Consider the following 19,784-nt stretch of genomic DNA (forward strand, 5'->3'; position numbering starts at 1 on the left):
AACACACTGTGTCGGAAGGACGACTGCAAGAAACATGCTTAAAAGCAGCTCAAAAGAAAAAGGACGGTATTGAGACCGATTGCATCCAGAGGCGAAGCGATGGTACTTGCAAAAAACAGAGTGCATCACAAATGTGGACCCATATAAAATACGCCAGTGGAGTAGACGACTTAGCACCATTGTCCTACCCCGATATTGTATCTTGTTTGTGGAGTCGGCGCATACACGGCGAACCAGTTTCGCAATTACACATTGCTGGAGGCGCACATCCAGTTTACTCATGGCTGGGTGCAAGATTTGGCTATTTTCAAGCCGACAAACTGCGAGTATGTCATCATTCAAACCAAGGTAAGTCAGCTGGAGTGCATCGAGTATAATAGCTATTGTTCACCCCCCACCTCAATTAATGTTAAACATTTATCAACGAATTGCAAAAATCTCATTGTCATATTATGTGTCCATAATTGTAAAGTAGATGCAAACTACTACATTGATAATCCGGTTAGATATTACTTAAAACCCTTTGGTTGGGGTGGGTTTGGTGTTTACCTCCAACTAGTGCTCTTTGTTGTTGTTGTTGTTGCGTTCGCCATCTGTGACGGTCTGAATGTGATGTTCAGATTTCAGAGTGTGTAGCGCTGGTACCCAGTCTGGATTTGTTCGATCCATTTCATAGGCAGGTTTACAGTTCTGCGAAAGAATTAGTGAATCTTTACATAGCACGTATATCTGCAAAGTCACTCAATACGATGTTTGTTTGCAATTTCTATAACCTCCGAGCGCATCAACAATCAAATTATTAAGCTATAAAGAGTGATATGAACATATATTGAACTTGCCGGAGTGAAAATGTCTGGAGCACCAACAGATATTTGGAGATGGAAGAGAATGGTAAATGGTAAATGGCCTGTATTTGTATAGCGCTTTTACAAGTCCCCTAGGGACCCCAAAGCGCTTTACACACCCAGTCATCCACCCATTCACACACACATTCACACACACATTCACACACACATTCACACACTGGTGGAGGCAAGCTACAGAACTGGATATCAGCTCGTCTCACAGCGGCTATCCAGGCTAGACGCCTTCTTTTGGTACGGTCCGCTATATGAGCTCCCTCATGTTGCTTTCAGGTTGGGAAAGAATAAAAACATATACCATTCTCAAGCTTATTGCCTTGCTGGTGGTGCGATCGAACATTACAGCCAACCACACAGCAAGTAAGAACCATGGCTGATGTGTGTGCTTTCGCTCCTCTTTCGCTTGAGCTTTTTTTGGCCCAGAAAGATGGCTCCTAAACCGGAAATCCTGGTCACGCCCCCTCTCGTGACATCACGCTCCAAAGCCCTATATTAGGGATGAATTTAGAGCAGTCTGCAGCCTGAGCTTTAAGCCTTTTTCCCATTAGTACCTATTCGGATCCCCTCAAGCGTCATGACTCATTGCTTGACGTGTACCAAATCTATGTGTGGGGTTGTAATAGCCCAGTTTCAAAAGTGGCAGTTATGGTTTTCATGAAGAAAATGCTCTCATGACTCATTAAGTGACCCCACTGACCAGCCAATCATTGGCATGCAGTCTGTTGACACCTTATTTTTGGATCACATCAGCCTGCTTGGAACCCCCAAAAACAATATAATGGAAAAGAGGTCTAGAGAAGTTGATGCTTACTATGGTGTTAACATAATGAGCAGCTAGCTTGTCTCTCACCAAAGTTAAAGATAAAGAGCAAATGTACCTGGGCCTCCTTGTTCTGTTTATTTTTCCATCATTGAGGTCTTCAGTTCCCCCTGCTTAGTCAACTGCAATTGGACCACTCTCTGCATAATAAAACAGATTTAAATGACTGCAGTTACTGGGATTTGATGTTATTATTATGATTATTATTACAACTATAGAAAAACATCTTATTTTCTTTTGCACAGTTGGTTTGGTCTGAACACATCTGCTGTGAAACAGAGTGAGCAAAAAGAACAGGGAGGTATTTCTGAGAACAGGAAAAGTGGACGACCACAAAGCGACCATCATCTGCCATCTAACTGACTCTCTTTACCACAAAGCACAAAGCCAACATGCTCTCACAACATGAACACTATGCCAAAACAGCACACATTGCAGACAGGAGTGTCCTCTGCATGAAACACTACACATATAAAGGCTGATTTAAATAATGAAATCCTGCTCTCACAAACTGACATAGAAGTAACTCTGTCTGATAAACTGGATTTAAGAAGTGCTTATAATTTTAAAAACATGTTTAGTGTCATCTTCTGTCAGTACAGAATGTGAAATCATATGGTTGGTTGCAGCGAATAGATGTACAGTGACAAGAGTCTAAAAATGTTCTGCAGCACTGTATACATACGAACAGTATTTATACACACACACACACACGCACACACACACACACACACACACACACACACACACACACACATATATACACATATATGTGTATATATATATATATATATATATATATATATATATATATATATATATATATATATATATATATATATATATATATATATATATATATATATATATATATACATATACATATACATATATATACACACATGTATACATTGTGTATATATAGTGGTGATGGTAGCTGTGTAGTCTGCGTATGGAGGGAAGTCCTGGGATTGAGGGGTGGAACTGTGTTATCAGTGCTTGTGTGAGTTCAGGGTGGTTATGGCTTTTGGGGAAAAAAGTGTTCTTGAGTCTGTGGGTCTTTGTCCTGATGCACCTGTAGCGCTTCCCTGAGGGAAGCAGGTTGAAGAAGTTAAAACCAGGCTGGGAGCTGTCTTTGAGGATGTTTACTGCTCTGCTGAGGCAGCGGGGGGGGATAAATGTTCATCAGGGAGGGGAGAGGGCAGCCGATGATCTTCTGTGCTGCCTTGACTACACTCTGGAGCCTCAGTCTATCCGCCTTAGTGCAGATGCCATACCATACTGTGAGGCAAGCTCTCAATGGAAAAGCAGTCTAAGGTCAGCAGCAGGTTGGACTCCAGTTCTTGAATACCATCGGGAAGTGCAGCCCCTCTCGGGTCTTCTTGACGACCACTGTGACATTGTCAGACCAGGAAATGTCAGCGGGAGATGAGGATGCCGAGAAACCGAAAGGTGTGGACCCTCTCCATACACTAACTGCTGATGTATAGGGCGGCTAACTCAGTGCTGCGCCTCCTGAAGTCGACAATGACCTCTTTGGTTTTCTTAGTGTTCTGTGCTAGGTTGTTTTCTGAACACCAGGCTTCCAAATTCAGGACTTCCTCTCTGTAGGCTGCCTCGTCTCCCTTTGAGATGAGTCTGACTATTGTGGTGTTATGAGCAAACTTGATGATGAGATTGTTGTTGTGTGTCGAACTGCAGTCGTAGGTATAGACATCCCTTAAAATGAACAAAATTGGCTCATCCCTTATTCTACTTTAAATGTCCTGTATATTGACTGCTACCTGCTTTACTTTCTGACCAACAGATGACACTTAATACTGAATCTGATTTCACTGCAATTATATCAAACGAGCGCTCGTGTCCAGTCACAATCATCTGTTAAGGCCTGTCATGCACACAGATGTAAGTAATGCATGATTCATAAAAATAATTCATAAAAATAAGTGTAACCCAGCTGGAAAAACCGGTAAAAATGAGATGAGCTTTATAAGGTATTTGTTTAGTTTCAGAATCATTCTTTTATTTGTTTTATTTTATTGTCAGAAGAAGTGGAAAAAAAACACACTTTTTCAACTTCCTGCTGTGCCTAGCAGGAGCAGGAGCTTTGATTTTGAAGGTTAACAGGAAGTTGTGTGTTTTTACACAGCCATTCGAGGAAAAGAAAAATCCGAAGCTATCTCCATTAGCAGCAGAAACTGCCGCGGTTACGGAAGCAAGGCTTCATAAAAGTTGTCAAAAAGTGTTCAGAAGTTATCGGCTAACATTTCAATAGTGAGTTGAATGTTAGACAGAGCTGCCGAAATCAGCAGAGGTGGCAGCTAGTGTTCCACGTGTCTCGGTCAGGTCTTTTAGTGAGCTTTGAGCTCCACGAGAAAAGACCAGTGATTCCAATTGATGGCGAGCCTCCCAGTGTGATTTCCAGGATCCAGATCTGCACAACCAGTCAGACGGCCAACGGTTTATCTGGTTTCTGGTAGGATTCCACCAGTCACCCCGGCTGGCAACAGTGAACGGATAAAAAAAAGAGTGCACTCTAGACTATAAAAACACTGTGAAACGCAACCTTTTTTGCTGACTGACAGATCATTGCAGATCATTCCCTCATTCGATCTGTGTTTTGACTTGACTGACCCTCTACTCTATAAACTCTGAGGAACAAACTGAACTATAAGGTTGCAACCTAGCAGATACTTTCAAAGGGACAATTCCAATGATTAAGGACAATGCATTTTATTTCTATTTTTAATTTAAGGGCCCCAGTTGTTGTTTTGCTGTGAAACTGTTATTGTTGAAGCTAAAGTCACAGTTAACTGAAATTTCTGTGTATTATTATTATTCGTACTCATTTCCAGCTCCTCCCCGAACCTAGAGTGAGGTGTACTTACCCAGGAGTGGGTTACATAAGGATCACTGTCCTGGATCCAAGATGGCGCCAGTGTGTTCAGCAGGCCGTCTCCACTGCTATGTGATGCTTCTTACCCTTCTGCATATATGCTATTCAGGTGTCTCATCAATGATTACCTATGACTGCCATACTCTTCCAAGTCTTTGGCCACTCTATATTTACGGGTCGTTCTTCCATGGATTGGAATATAGGAGATACCACTCTGCCATGGACGGATCACCTCTCTGGAACATACGGAACATACTGCATACCCCTGCTTCCTTCGCACAGGAGACACTACAGGAAATGAGGTAAGTGGAGCAGTGTCCATGTCTGCCTTAAGGCTTACCTAAGGGAACAGGCTGGGAATGGCTGTGACATTGCTGTGGACAGTGTTGGGGAGTAACGGAATACATGTACCGCCGTTACGTATTTAAAATACAAAATATGAGTAACTGTATTCCGTTACAGTTACCGTTTAAAAAGGTGGTATTCAGAATACAGTTACTTTGTTGAAATAAATGGATTACACTGCGGTACTTTCCTGTTTCATTTTGTCGCGGGTCAGGACTGTTTGGGTTTTGTTTGACAGCTACGTTCTGTTGTTCCAGGCGGCAGCGTTATGGTTGCCATGGTCGACGCTCTCTCTCTGCGACTGTGTGTTTCCTGGGTGAGAGAGCGCCTTTTTGTTGTTGTTGTTGTTGTGCTAAGCTAACAGGCAGAATGCTACAAGCATAGCTCAAAAGAATGTAGCATCATGGGCAGTGTAGTCAGTGCTGCTGGGAGAATGTACTGTCATACACGTTATGTATCTGTGAACGCGAGGAGGGAGAAAAAGGCGAGTGGAAAAGTAGAGTTGTCATCAAGCAAAAACGGGAGCTGGAAGCATGTAAATATAATAATAACCACTGCAGCTAAGAAGAGTGCCTGACGAGCCCAGTTGTAAGTAAGCTATTAAGACTCGACTGTACACTGTGTTCGTGTTTTCCTCCGAAAACAATAGGTTCCGTTGTATGGAACTCCAAAGTGTTCAAAATTAAATAAATAAATAAGTCATGATGAAATAAATAACTATGTGAATAAATAAGACACAGATATGTAATGCGAGAATGATATTGTGAAATAATTGAACACATTTTGAAAAAAAGCTCATTATTGTGAAATATATTGCATTCTGCTATATAAATTTACTTATTATTGTGAAATATTATTTCATGATCATTATTTTTCACAATAACAGAGATTATTCCTGAGGCATTTTATTTATTCCCAGCCGTTTTTAATCCAAAAAGTCCTTTTTTCAAAGTCAGTCTTTATTTCAAAATCCCGTTTTTCCCAATGGCCTATTTATTTCATAATGCGACTTTTCAGCAGAATGACTTTGTCTGTCAATCAGTGTGAGTGGGCTTGACCTTTGCGCCTATTGGCTGATCGTTTACTATCGACTAGTTTTCCTGGATACCTGCTCCGCGGACGGCTGCTACAGGTAGCAAAAACGTGCTAGGTCAAAAGTCACGGAGGATGGCGGACTGGTGTGAACTTCAGTCAATTCTGCTCATTTTAGCAGATCAGATAGAGAGGGATCATTTACCTGTAGATACTGTTTTGAGTCGTTTAGATGATGTTTCTGAAATGCTTGGGATGATAATTGCTCTTCAAGATGTTAGCATCGATGACAGCATTGTCGAAAGTTTAAGATCGATTCAGCACCGTGTTCGTTTGGAATACGCCGAGGAAGAACAGTCTTCAAATGTTGGTCGTCCACGTCTTGAAATCCCGGCTGCAGCACTCAGGACTTTCGTGCTGTCCGGGATAACCATCGGGGTAATTGCCGATATGTTTTCTGTGTCTCCGAGCACAATTAGGAGGAGAATGACGGAGGAAGGTCTAAGGTAAGTTTATGCTGTAATTTAACACCTGTGTGAGTCTGTACACAGCATTATTTAGATGTTGACCTTAATTATGACGTTTGATATTGAAATATTATCGCTTACTTTTTTATTGTGAATGTCTAAAATAAGCGGGGCAGCTACGGCTAAAGCTATCGGCGCCATCTCGTTGTTGAGACACGTTTAGCCGGCGCAGTGTTAGCTGTTAGAGTGTGTTAACTCGGAGACTGGGGCAGTGGAGCCTGTAGGAACCTTTTACACAGAGTAGACCCACCAGCTTTCCACAGTCTACTTACTTATCACATCTTGGTAGACAGCAGGGTCATTAGTGCTTTAAATAGTACATAGTTGAATGTTTCATTGCTGTTTGCAGCTAATTGTTCTCTGATAACACATAACAAAGTTGATGTTAAATAGCAAGTTTATTGAAATGGTTTTGTCTATTTCAGCAGCGTTTTAAATATCATACTTTCTCTGGTGTCTTCAGTAAAGCAAAAACAAGAATACATTTACGTCCTTGGTTCTTTCAGGAAAACGTTTTGTTGAGACTTGCTGTTATACTAAAAAAAAAAAATTATGTGCAGAAAATCTGATAGGTATTCTTCTATTGGGAATGAGGACTTGGATGCAAAAGTGCTGGACATTCAGCGTCATCACCCAAATGCCGGCTGCAGAATGATGATGGGACATCTACGATCCAGAGGCATACACATTCAAAGTAAGCTGATATTGTTTGAATATACAAACACCAGTTTCTGGCCCAGAAAGCATGTGTCAGTGTAGCCATGATGTGATATTATAATGTAGGCATCAAAAATGACTAGGCATGTTCGCATCACTGTTATGCAGTTATGTTCCTGTTTGAACCAGTTTGTACATGATTCTCTCTCCCTAGTAAATCTGTACAGCACCTGGATACTTACCTGAAGCAATGAAGATCTGTCTCATAATCATTACAGTGTTTACAATACAGTCTTTTTGTAGTTGGTAGTACTAAGACATGATCTGTTTGTTAATCAGGATTTCGACTGATGGATTCAATGAGACGAGTCAATCCAGAAGGGGTCATGATGCGACGGTTATCTATTCAGACTGCAAGGCGTCGTCAGTACAGTGTACCAGCACCAAATCACCTTTGGCATATCGATGGAAATCATAAATTAATTCGGTCAGTACTTGCATCACCTTTTCCCTATTCCATTGAAGTAACAGAATGCATGTATAAAATTGTAAAATGAAGCCTTGAGTTTGTAAATGTCATCTTAAATGCTGTCATATAAGGCCATTTACAGGATTTGCTATAGTCATGTCTGAGGCTTTACATTATGCATGTGATTCCTTGCACTACAGATCTTTCTGTAAAGTGTTTAAGTTTCCCTTCTATTATTTCTTTTAATTCAATTCAATTCAATTCAATTTTATTTATATAGCGCCAAATCACAACATAAGTCGCCTCAAGGCGCTTCATAGATACAGAGAAAAAAACCCAACAATCATATGACCCCCTATGAGCAAGCACTTTGGCAACAGTGGGAAGGAAAAACTCCCTTTTAACAGGAAGAAACCTCCGGCAGAACCAGGCTCAGGGAGGGGCGGCCATCTGCTGCGACCGGTTGGGGTGAGAGAAGGAAGACAGGATAAAAGACATGCTGTGGAAGAGAGACAGAGGTTAATAACAGATATGATTTAATGCAGAGAGGTCTGTTAATACATAGTGAGTGAGAAAGGTGACTGGAAAGGAAAAACTCAATGCATCATGGGAATCCCCCGGCAGCCTAGGTCTATTGCAGCATAACTAAGGGAGGATTCAGGGTCACCTGGTCCAGCCCTAACTATATGCTTTAGCAAAAAGGAAAGTTTTAAGCCTAATCTTAAAAGTAGAGATAGTGTCTGTCTCCCGAATCCAAACTGGAAGCTGGTTCCATAGAAGAGGGGCCTGAAAACTGAAGGCTCTCCCTCCCATTCTACTTTTAAATACTCTAGGAACAACAAGTAGGCCTGCAGAGCAAGAGCGAAGTGCTCTAATAGGGTGATATGGTACTACAAGGTCATTGAGATAAGATGGGGCCTGATTATTTAAGACCTTGTACTTGAGGAGCAGGATTTTGAATTCAATTCTGGATTTAACAGGAAGCCAATGAAGGGAAGCCAAAACAGGAGAAATATGCTCTCTCTTTCTAGTCCCTGTCAGTACTCTTGCTGCAGCGTTTTGGATTAGCTGAAGGCTTTTCAGTGAGTTTTTTGGACATCCTGATAATAATGAATTACAGTAGTCCAGCCTGGAAGTAATAAATGCATGAACTAGTTTTTTCAGCGTCACTCTGAGACAGGATATTTCTAATTTTAGAGATGTTGCGCAAATGGAAGAACGCAGTCTTACATATTTGTTTAATATGTGCATTGAAGGACATGTCCTGGTCAAAAATGACTCCAAGGTTCCTCACAGCGTTACTGGAGGCCAAGGTAATGCCATCCAGAGTAAGAATCTGCTTAGATACCATATTTCTAGGCTTTTCAGGGCCGAGTACAATAACCTCAGTTTTATCTGAATTAAGAAGCAGAAAGTTAGCGGCCATCCAGGTCTTTATGTCTTTAAGACATTCCTGCAGTTTAACTAATTGGTGTGTGTTATCTGGCTTCATGGACAGATAGAGCTGGGTGTCATCTGCATAGCAGTGAAAATGTATGCTATGTCTTCTAATGATACTGCCTAAGGGAAGCATGTATAATGTAAACAGAATTGGTCCTAGCACTGAACCCTGTGGAACTCCATAATTAACCTCAGTGTGTGAAGAGGACTCTCCATTTACATGAACAAACTGGAGTCTATTAGATAGATATGATACAAACCACTGCAGTGCAGTACCTGTAATACCTACAGCATGTTCTAATCGCTCTAATAGGATATTATGGTCAACAGTATCGAACGCTGCACTGAGGTCTAGCAGGACAAGCACAGAGATGAGTCCACTGTCAGAGGCCATAAGAAGATCATTTGTAACCTTCACTAAAGCTGTTTCTGTGCTGTGCTGAGCTCTGAAACCTGACTGAAACTCTTCAAATAAACCATTCCTCTGCAGATGATCTGTTAGCTGTTTGACAACTACTCTTTCAAGGATTTTTGATATGAAAGGAAGGTTGGAGATTGGCCTATAATTAGCTAAGACTGCTGGGTCTAGAGATGGCTTTTACATTCCTGTTATAACATGTTGTCACTTTATATGGAACTGAAATATTGGTCTTGCTTGTATGTAACTGGGGACATGACAATGTTTTTTCTTGTTTTGTTTTTTTTAATTCTGCCTTGTCAGATGGAGATTTGTTGTCCATGGTGGGATAGATGGTTTTTCTAGGTTAATTGTCTACCTTAAAGCTGCCACCAACAACAAAGCTACAACAGTTTTTGATGGTTTCTTGTCAGCAATCAGACAATATGGCATACCATCAAGAGTCCGGTAAGAGGTGTTTAACAAATACAGTATGTCAAAAAACTCTGTATTGGACAGTAGTTATATTCAGATTGTTACTCTCACTGACTCGGATCAAAACTTCTCTACTTTTTTTCCAGGTCAGACAAAGGAGGGGAAAATGTGAAGGTTGCACATTTCATGGTGCAGACAATGGGGGAGAACAGGAACTCTCACATTACAGGCAGAAGTGTTCACAACCAGCGGTAAGGACAAGTAAATTGATTGTCTGTCTTACTTTTTTTTTTTTTACACATGCAATTGTAATAAAACAAATGGTTTCTGAGCATAATTGACTGGTTTTCACTGTGTCTTATAGCATTGAGCGCCTGTGGAGGGATGTATATGAAAACGTCCTTGACCTTTTCTACACAATCTTCACCCAGCTGGAGATTCAAGGACTGCTCAACCCTGGTGAAGAAATTGACTTGTTTGCACTGCACAGATGCTTTTTGCATCACATTCAACATCATCTTCAGTCATTCCAGGAAGCATGGAATCAGCACGGACTCAGAACAGCAAACAACCATTCACCTCTGCAACTCTGGTTGCTGCACAGAAAGGAGGGACAAGATTTGTCACAGGTACATGACTATTTGATCCGTATTTGTTCTTCTACGTAAAACTCTACTATCTGTAGTTGAGATGAGTTTATTTCTACTGTTCGAGTTGGTGTACCAAATATTTCTCCTGTAAGTGAAAATGTCTCTCAAGCCATTCTCTCCTTTTATTCAATCTGTCAGGTATAGATGGCAATACTTTAAACAAAGTTAAATTTGTTATACCTGAAGAGAACCAATCCTGACCTAGAATGGGTGAATGAATAATTATGCCTAAAAAACTCGAATAGGCCCTGACAGACTCAATAAATCCATCTAGGAACAGCTGCAGGAAACACCTCTTCAGTTTAGATTTAAAACATGTGCATGGTCTTTCAGGTTGATGAGGATTATGGTGTGGACTGGACAGGACCACATAATCACCGCCCATCAAATGAGATCACCATTCCTGAGATTCAGCTCCCACGTGCACTGAGTGAACGAGAGCTTGCTGTGCTACCAAACAACAACGTTTCACTCAGTCAAGCTTTGGATGCCTACTGTGAAACTGTTCAGTCACTCAAACTTATGTTTGATACCACACCTTAACTCTTCAAAGTAAGCAGGTGCAATATGTTCACACCCCTTTTTTAAGTTTCTACATCTATGGCTTTGTAGCTAATACTGACTCAAAACAGCATAACCAATTTCATTTTCAACAAAACAGTGAGTGGCTATAAAACAGGATTTGTTTTACACAGCTGTCACTTTAATAATAATAAAAATAAGTGACAATAAAATAAGTGATTTGATATTCATTTCTTGGATGTACAGTACATGTCAACTCTGAGCAGATTTAATACAATGCACACGGTACAGTAGTATAAAATCTTAATGCAAATACATTTTCCAGTAGCGAGAATAAAATAAACATACTGTGTAATTTATAATGTACAGTGAACTGATTTTGTTTTCTAAACTCTTTTTAATATAAACTGACAAAAAGCAATAAATGCTCACCTGTACTGTGTATTTTACACTGTCAAGTGTATTAAAGGATCTAGAACTCACTAGATTGTCCGTTTCTTTGAACACCGAGTACAGTAATGTGATGCAAGAAAGAAAAATGGTCTAATCTTACCATGTGGTTATGGAATCAATCCTAAATCAGACCAAAACCTGAGTCAGTAGAGTTGAGACACACCTGAATGTCCATTAGAAATGACTCATAGGTACAGTAGTGTGCAGGAAGACGTAGTACTTCAAAACAGGTGGAAGACTTTGGAAGACTGCTGTTGACCACTTCCAGTCATTTCTCTCGGCAAGACTTCCCATCCTGTCCAAAACTTGATGAGGGCTTTTCGTTGTGCACAAGACGCTGCAATGGAACATTGTTTTGAGCTATAATGACATCCTATATTCATTATTTTGAGTCTTTTATGGAGAAATACCTTAAAAGATGAACAATTACATAAAGAGCACAAGACATTTTTGCCCCACTCAAATTGCTGTTGTGGCTGTCATAGATATTTTTATGGTAACAAAGCTAAAAGTAGTTGCATACAATTATAATGCAACTGATAATGCCACCACTCTGTTTTTTATGTATTGCATGGAGGCAGTATGGAGCAAATAAGAAAACAAAATTATACTATAGTGTACTTTGTTAATGACCCGAGATCACTGGACTGTATGTAATTTACCAAAGTATAATCAGAGAAAACCAATAGCAAAATACCTATCGCAGCAGACTTACCATTTTCAATGAAGGACCGAAGGTAGCCTGCCACTCTGCATTTATCCTCAAGAGAGCATTCCTCTTCCTCCTCATCTTCATCTTCTGTGGCAGGCCACACTATCCTTTCTAGAATAGACTGCATAAAATAGTTCACCTTGGTTAATTTTTTCTCTTAAATGCTACAAGATAAAATAAGCTTAATTTGTCATTTTATATCTTTACTTACCGTATCTTGTAGTCTTAAGAGCGTCAGCAACATTAGGTGTATTTTTATTAAACGTAACCCAGCTGTTCGACTAGCCCAAGCATACAAAATAGTATATTGATGTTTTGTGTCAACAATTAATGTTCATCCTTCATAAATTAACCAAATACCTTTACTGTTCAGATGTTAAAAGATGTGACCTGACTTTACCTCACAACAGTTAGCAGTCTCTGATTCTCTTGGTAAGAAAAGAGGAATGATGTCTGATCTTTCTGTCAGAAGCGGCCATACCATGGTCTCCTTAAGCCCTTTCCTCAGCTGCTTGACTTGACGGCTTGTTCGTGTTATGACCTACAACAGTGAGACCAAACCAAAACTGAAGTGTGAGTCCGTAAAGTAAAACACTTTAAATGTTAAATACTTAAAGAACATCCACTGTACTGATAAAGCATTTCAAATGGCCTCCAAAGAGATTTTTTTTAATGTATATGAAAAATGTACTTATTCACATCCAAAGGTTTGATTTGCTTTTCTATTTAAAATTTACATTTATTGGGGAGAGTAAGTCCGTACTCACAGCGTGGAATAGCAGACGTTCATACAGCCACTTTCTATTGGTTTGTGTGACACCTGGCAGGTCCCAAGCCAGGGCTAGCTCGAGAACATTTCTTCGTTCCGGTTCTGTTAATTCAGCAGTGCCATCAAGCTAGGACAGAGGGGGAAAAAAATTAGTCAGTAGTAGGTACTGATGGCTATTCAATCTTGTCTCTAAATTTAATATTTAGTGAAATAGTAATTCTTTAAAATAATGGTACAAAAATGCAAACCAGCTGAATAGTGCTGCGGATATCAATATCAGGGCAATCCTCAATCTGAACTGTAGCTGTTTCAGGTGAGCCACCAAAAAGGACATGGATGATTGCAGGACTTATACCAGACACACACGGTCCACCATGAATGAATGAATGTCCCATTATTCTTCCTAATACCGTATTTTCACGACCATAAGGCGCACTGTGCTAAAAGGCGCAGTCTCAGTTATGTGTGCCCTTACTGTATTTAACACACACATAAGGCGCACTGGACCATAGGGCGCATACAAGTACCGTATGCGTATTTAAAAATAAAGCGGGAGCAAACCTGAATTCGGTACCTTATGCCGGTAATCGTCATCATCAACAACACACAAGCATACAAGTGTGCGTATTTAAAAATAAAGCAGGAGCAAAACAAAGTTTGGTACTCACATTTTTATCATCAATCAAACCCATCGAAGTCCTCATCCTCTGTGTCTGAATTGAACAGCTGCGCTAAATCTCCATCAAACATGCCAGGTTCACTGTCTTCACCGTCAGAGTCACTTTCCGTGCCGTGCGGCTCCTCGGAAACGAAAGCTCGAACAACAGTGCCAGCAGACATGTTAGCCCAAGCATCTACAATCCATTGGCAAATTGTGGCGTAACTCGCCCGGCGCTGCCTTCCACTCTTAGTGAAACTGTGGTCTCCACCGGTCATCCATCGCTCCCAGGCCGCTCGCAGCCTTACTTTGAACGGGCGGTTCACACCGATGTCCAGCGGTTGGAGTTCCTTTGTCAGGCCTCCCGGAATGACAGCAAGCTCACAGTTCATTTGTTTCACTAGTTTTTTCACATCGGCTGTGAGATGGGCACGCAAAGAGTCACAGATCAACAGCGATGGTGATGCGTGGAAAAAACCACCTGGTCTCCTTACATACACCTCCCTCAGCCACTCTTTCATCATTTCCTCATCCATCCAGCCCTTTTCATTTGCCTTAATGATGATTTCTGCTGGAAACTTCTCTTTAGGCAAAGTCTTTCGCTTAAAAATCACCATAGGCGGCAGTTTCTGTCCATTAGCATGGCAGCCAAGCACAACAGTAAAAGAAGACTTTTCATACCCCGTTGTGCATATCGCTACCGTGCTGGTCCCCTTCTTCTCCACAGTGTGACTCACCGGGATGTCAAAAGTGAGCGGGACCTCGTCCATGTTTGTGATGTGGCTGGGCTGGATGTTTTTGTCGCCGATGTGTTTGCTGCAGTTGGAGCGGAAGATGGCCAGCTTTTCCTTATAATCCGCTGGAAGTTGCTGCGCTACCGTAGTCCTGGTCCGGATGGAAAAATGGCACTGTTTCATAAAAAGTGAAAGTGAAACTGCTTTTAGCCGAATGGTGACCGTCGAAACGCTTCTCCCGCTCGCTCTTTGCTCGATGATCCACCGCTCGAGTCTTTCCTCCAACTCGAGCCACCTCGCCTTATGTCCGCGGAAACTCAGCTGCGTCTTCTTGACCTGCCGGAGCTTGTTTTCCAGCTTCCTCCATTTGCGAACCATCGATTCGTTAATCTTAAATTCTCTCGCCGCTGCTCGATTTCCATGTTCCAAACAACGATGCCCTGCATAACGCACATACCTGTTCTTTTATACAGGTATGTGCGATTGTCCCGGTGTATATACGATCAACGCCCACACTTCACCCTTTAACGTTCTCATGGTGTTCTCTACTACGTCCTCCTTACAACACATAGGGCGCACCGCGCTATAGGGCGCGCCGCACTTTTTGAAGAAAATCTAAGACTTTTAAGTGCGCCTTATGGTCGTGAAAATACGGTAATAAATAATAAAAATAAAACATAATAAATTCACTTAGCCTAACATTGCATGGGGGTAAAGACAAACAGTTTTGTAACTGTATTCAATCTAGTTTTCATCTTTACGGTTACAGTTAGGATAATGTAACACAAGTAATGCTTTTTCCTTTAGTGCTGCACATGTATTATTTTAAATTATGTCATGGTTCGAATTTGAGGAAAAGACAAACGGCTGCATGGTCTCAGTGGATGTCAGAATAGGTGATTTTATTATACATATGTACATATGGGGAAGATGAGCAGTTCAAGGCTCTAAGCGCTGATCTCCCACCGAACAACCACGTCACAAGGTTTTTATTACAATGATGACGTCAAGTCACATGATCGGTATCAGTCAGGGGGAACTCAGAAAGTTCCCCTATATGGCCTCCAGATGTTTCCACTCAGTCCAGCACTCAGAGAAACCGTGTGTGTGTGGTGTGTATCTCTATTCGTGTCTATTGTGTGTGTATGTCGAACAGAGAGCATGTCCTGAGCCGACCTCGCAGTTAGATATTACTGGAAATGATAACAGTTTGGGCCTGTTCAGAGAGTTTACCTAATATGGACATGAACTGCTACTTTAGAGAAAAACAAGTGTGTAATACATTGTGCATTTTGTAATAGTGCAGCTCTCTGTCCTAAGACGACCTTTCTGTTCTTATTAAGTGTGTGTGTGTTGTTACAGGCCGGCGTACGTGCAGAACTGAACATAGAACTAAGGCAGGGTCCAACAGGACCCACAGGCTTCTGAGTGGTTACAGAACTGTGAAACAGCTTTCAGCAAATAACAAGAATAGTACAGAACAACAGTAGACTAATTAAAGTACTGATAATCTGTGTAGATTAATATTCTAGTCAAAGTCACCTAGATGTGATTCAAAGATTATTCTGTCAACTGGTTCAACAATGGTAAATGATTAATGGTTGATACTTCTGCTTATACCTGTGATCATAAGAATACAAAATAAAATATCTCCTGGTCACAATTACTATTCCTCTTATTTCTGTACATAACTTTCTTACCTGCCACCAAAAACATGTCACTCTCAAGCAAGGTCTGAGAAGTGGACGGAGTCAAGTGTTCTGGCTCACCGTCAAACAGTCTTGTAAGATCTGTGTTCCCTGAAAAGAGTACAGCTAGGTTATGGTGAGTATGAGAAATCCAGGCAGTAATTTTAACACAATTAACTTATTTACATAACAAATACATTTTCTTTACATGCTGAAATATTCTCTTATTTAATCCACTATACATGTGCCCAGTCTAGTTTCATACATACCAAAATTCAAATGCAAACCAGACTGTACTAGAGAAACTGCCTTTGAGAAGAAGAATCTCTTCACCCCTTCTCCAACAGCAACATCCCCTAAAAGGAAGAAGAAGAAAAAAACTTGTGAAGTTTCAGATTAGTCAGTCACTGGATTTCTAATGTTTTCACAATACAGAAAAAATACCTTCCAGTTTGCAGCTGACAGGGCCCGCCCACTCTACCTTTGGAGCTTTGTAGAGGGAGATAAGTGATCTCTGTTGATCCACAATACTTTCCCGCAAGTCCATTTGCAGGACTACTGCCTTTCTGGTCTCATACTTTGAAAGTAACTCGGACTTGTAGAGCCAGGCTGCTCTGGTTGCATCTTGTTCACATTTCCACTCTGAAAGGTACACATTTGTATGGATCACATGAATCAAAAGAAATAAAATATATGTATTTTTTGCCATTTGTCTGGTATCTTCCTAACTTAATTCCTGTCACTACCTGGTTTTTCCCCTAGAAGTGACTTTTCCTCATCTTGATGAGATGCATCTTCCTGCACTACCACCATATCACCTGACGATTGCTCTGCTCTTGCTGAGGTTATGGTGGATTCCAAGATGATACTATCTGGTTCCTCTACCCCGCAGGACAGATTCCAGGCATCACTGTTGCTACAGGATGGGACCTCTGACCTTGCTGTTGTACTACGAGTCTGCCTAGCCTGACTTTCAGTAACAGACTGAGGTTCAGCACCACTCAATGAACTGTGAGAGGGATTGGCAGAGATTTCAGCATCCATCACCAATATATATAAAGTGGACTTACTTAGTTTCCACACTATATACTAAAATATATAGAAAATCAAAGATGTTCCTTACCTTGTGCATTTAGTGATGTGGTTTTTCATTTTATTTAAAGGAATGTTAATGTCACAATTCAGGCATTTTGTGGGGGGTCCTTGTTGCTGGAGGGTTGTCAGGCTCTACAGAGAATATGGAGATAAAAAAATATATTTAATATACATTTGGTGCATACTGTGATAAAAAATATTTTGACAGTTCTGCAATCGCATTTGCCAACATGAGAAGCAGAAACAAATTGTAAACACAAAATGACATATCTCCTTCTAAACCTTTTCTAACAATTGCTTACATACACATTCAGAACCATTATTACTCATATGCAGTCATGTTTCTAACCAGCTGACAGCTAAAGTGATTTGACACATAGTTGAGCTTAGCTAGCCATTTGAACTAGTTTATTAATACATGCAAATAACATATTGTGACCCTAGTCATTACTCACGTCTTCCAAATCAATACTTTTCTGCAGTGGCCTTATATAGATCAAAGCTTGTCCAATTCCACTCAACGGACTGCGGAGATATCGCACTGTATATCCAGTGTCTGGGCTTGGGATTGTGCACAGGTTACGGCTTCGTGTTGTACCCGAGATTCTCAGCAGTTCAAACCCTCCTGTGTCTTTCAGCTGAGGGAAGGTATCCTCAATCTTTGCCTTGACCACTTCTGGGTCATCATCCCTTCCTGTAAAACACATTACTTGCTGTACATTACTACAAAAATGGTACATATAAGAGTAAAAATGTAGTTAAACTGAATCTTGAAATATTAATAAATGACATGTAGCATCACCTTGGAATGAAATCCGTTTCTCTCCAAGTCCAGCTGCTGCTAGGTCAAATTTGACTGCTTTAGCTGGCACTGTGTCTGACATATGATCATGTAAACAGAAGAAGGTGTGTGTGTAAATGGAGCGGCATGCTTTCTTGGAAGAATGCGAGGTCAGAGATGAAAGTGGCGCTGAGGAAGGCCTCACTCTGTAAGGGGCAAACAGTCTTGCGACTTCAGCTTCAAAAAGGGAAAAACAATATTAAAGAAAACATTCTAAAAGCTTAGATTAATTGCTACTTAATTTGCAAGTATTATACCCGCTTACAAGATCACTACATTGAACTAGAATTGCTTTATTTTCATTCACATAGATTACTTGACTTCCATATTAGCAGAGAAAATAAGACACTTTAAAACGTCATGATTTAACTATTACCTACAACAATGTAAATAGTGATACAGACATTAACCCAGAAGACGATTATCTTCTCTTACCTAATTTATTAAGTTCTTTGCTATGATAAAAACTGTATAAAAAAATTTGTGACTGAACTGATTAAAAAGCTCATTTTTGGCAGACAGACTAACCAAGCAGTAATAACATTAATAACATCGTTACTTACCCTGAACAGCGTTTCGTGGAGTGGAGCTAGCTGTGATAGCGTTAGCGTTTGCTGACGTTAACATTGTGCTGTTTTGATGGGAACTTGGACCAGGCACCGCTTCATCTCCAGTATGCTGCTGCAACACTCTCTCAGACTGAGGTGAAGACGTACAATCTAAGCGGTTAGCAACTTCTCTGAGTAACTCAGAAACGGACTTGTGTCCTGCAGCCATGCCCTTCACAAGCACCTAAACGTTATTCGCGCCCAGTGTTTAACACTTGTTGGTGCCTTTACTTTATTTCGAGCTGCACACTGCCGCCGTCTGCGTAGGAGACGCACTGCACCATTAGACTTAAATCGACACTTCATGTGCTATTACTTATGTCTGAGCAAAGGAGCAACCAATCACACAACTGGCTCCGCCCTGTCTTTCTTGATTGACAGACAAAGTCATTCTGCTGAAAAGTCGCATTATGAAATAAATAGGCCATTGGGAAAAACGGGATTTTGAAATAAAGACTGACTTTGAAAAAAGGACTTTTTGGATTAAAAACGGCTGGGAATAAATAAAATGCCTCAGGAATAATCTCTGTTATTGTGAAAAATAATGATCATGAAATAATATTTCACAATAATAAGTAAATTTATATAGCAGAATGCAATATATTTCACAATAATGAGCTTTTTTTCAAAATGTGTTCAATTATTTCACAATATCATTCTCACATTACATATCTGTGTCTTATTTATTCACATAGTTATTTATTTCATCATGACTTATTTATTTATTTAATTTTGAACATTTTGGAGTTCCATACCGTTGGAGCAGCCTTTCAACACCTCTCTCTGTCAAGAAAAGTTGACCCACACAACAAAGTAAAGCTATTTTTCGGCTATGAGCCGACAGGGACCCTGCCGTATTAGTCAGAGGTCCCTTTACTACAGTTCGGCGTCGCGGACCTTCAGTAACAGTAATAAATCACAGCAATAGTACATTCATGTAGTTGTAAAAAGCATGATAATATATTAAGTACTCCAAAGTATTCAGAATACGTTACTGTCATTGAGTAACGTAACGGAATACGTTACAGAATACATTTTGGGGCATGTATTCTGTATTCTGTAATGGAATACATTTTAAAAGTAACCTTCCCAACACTGGCTGTGGATGCTTTACGCCTTCCCCTAACTTTCTGGGAGCAGTTTACCTTTAGGTTGTTCAGGCATCGATGGATT

General features: G+C 40.5%; 2 protein-coding genes across 5 annotated transcripts; one reads left to right on the forward strand and one right to left on the reverse strand.

Moving 5' to 3' along the window:
- Positions 1-5,694: 5,694 nt before the first annotated feature.
- LOC120737780 lies at positions 5,695-11,535 on the forward strand. Its single transcript, XM_040038644.1, has 7 exons — positions 5,695-6,462; positions 7,044-7,177; positions 7,480-7,627; positions 9,771-9,914; positions 10,028-10,132; positions 10,246-10,510; positions 10,865-11,535. Exons 1-7 carry the CDS (start codon positions 6,092-6,094, stop codon positions 11,072-11,074), a joined length of 1,377 nt encoding a protein of 458 aa, XP_039894578.1. The 5' UTR covers positions 5,695-6,091; the 3' UTR covers positions 11,075-11,535.
- A 203-nt stretch (positions 11,536-11,738) lies between these two features.
- LOC120737779 lies at positions 11,739-19,335 on the reverse strand. 4 transcript variants are annotated; one of them, XR_005696836.1, is made up of 13 exons: positions 18,567-19,335; positions 17,965-18,180; positions 17,618-17,856; positions 17,191-17,294; positions 16,814-17,076; positions 16,512-16,709; positions 16,337-16,423; positions 16,080-16,178; positions 13,236-13,390; positions 12,986-13,114; positions 12,430-12,759; positions 12,222-12,339; positions 11,739-11,843 (listed from the first exon to the last, which is right to left on the reverse strand). XR_005696836.1 is itself a non-coding variant. In XM_040038641.1 (11 exons), exons 1-11 carry the CDS (start codon positions 18,778-18,780, stop codon positions 12,595-12,597), a joined length of 1,869 nt encoding a protein of 622 aa, XP_039894575.1. In that variant the 5' UTR covers positions 18,781-19,335; the 3' UTR covers positions 11,878-12,594. The 4 variants fall into 4 exon arrangements, 2 of the variants coding, with proteins under 2 accessions (XP_039894575.1, XP_039894576.1); XR_005696835.1 differs by having other exon boundaries at positions 12,222-12,759; XM_040038641.1 differs by lacking the exon at positions 11,739-11,843 and having other exon boundaries at positions 11,878-12,759.
- Between the last annotated feature and the right edge of the window lie 449 nt (positions 19,336-19,784).

The sequence above is a fragment of the Simochromis diagramma genome, unplaced genomic scaffold (genome assembly GCF_900408965.1).
Source record: "Simochromis diagramma unplaced genomic scaffold, fSimDia1.1 OVJJ01000547.1, whole genome shotgun sequence".
NCBI lineage: Eukaryota > Metazoa > Chordata > Actinopteri > Cichliformes > Cichlidae > Simochromis > Simochromis diagramma.

Coding starts and splice junctions, on each gene's coding strand:
- LOC120737780 (XM_040038644.1), top strand. CDS start 6,092: ATGGCGGACTGGTGTGAACTTCAGTCAATTCTGCTCATTTTAGCAGAT. Junction 6,463..7,043: donor ATGACGGAGGAAGGTCTAAG/GTAAGTTTATGC, acceptor AATTATGTGCAG/AAAATCTGATAGGTATTCTT. Junction 10,133..10,245: donor AGAAGTGTTCACAACCAGCG/GTAAGGACAAGT, acceptor TGTGTCTTATAG/CATTGAGCGCCTGTGGAGGG.
- LOC120737779 (XM_040038641.1), bottom strand. CDS start 18,780: ATGGCTGCAGGACACAAGTCCGTTTCTGAGTTACTCAGAGAAGTTGCT. Junction 18,181..18,566: donor TCCACGAAACGCTGTTCAGG/GTAAGTAACGAT, acceptor CCCTTTTTGAAG/CTGAAGTCGCAAGACTGTTT. Junction 17,077..17,190: donor CACATCACTAAATGCACAAG/GTAAGGAACATC, acceptor TCCCTCTCACAG/TTCATTGAGTGGTGCTGAAC.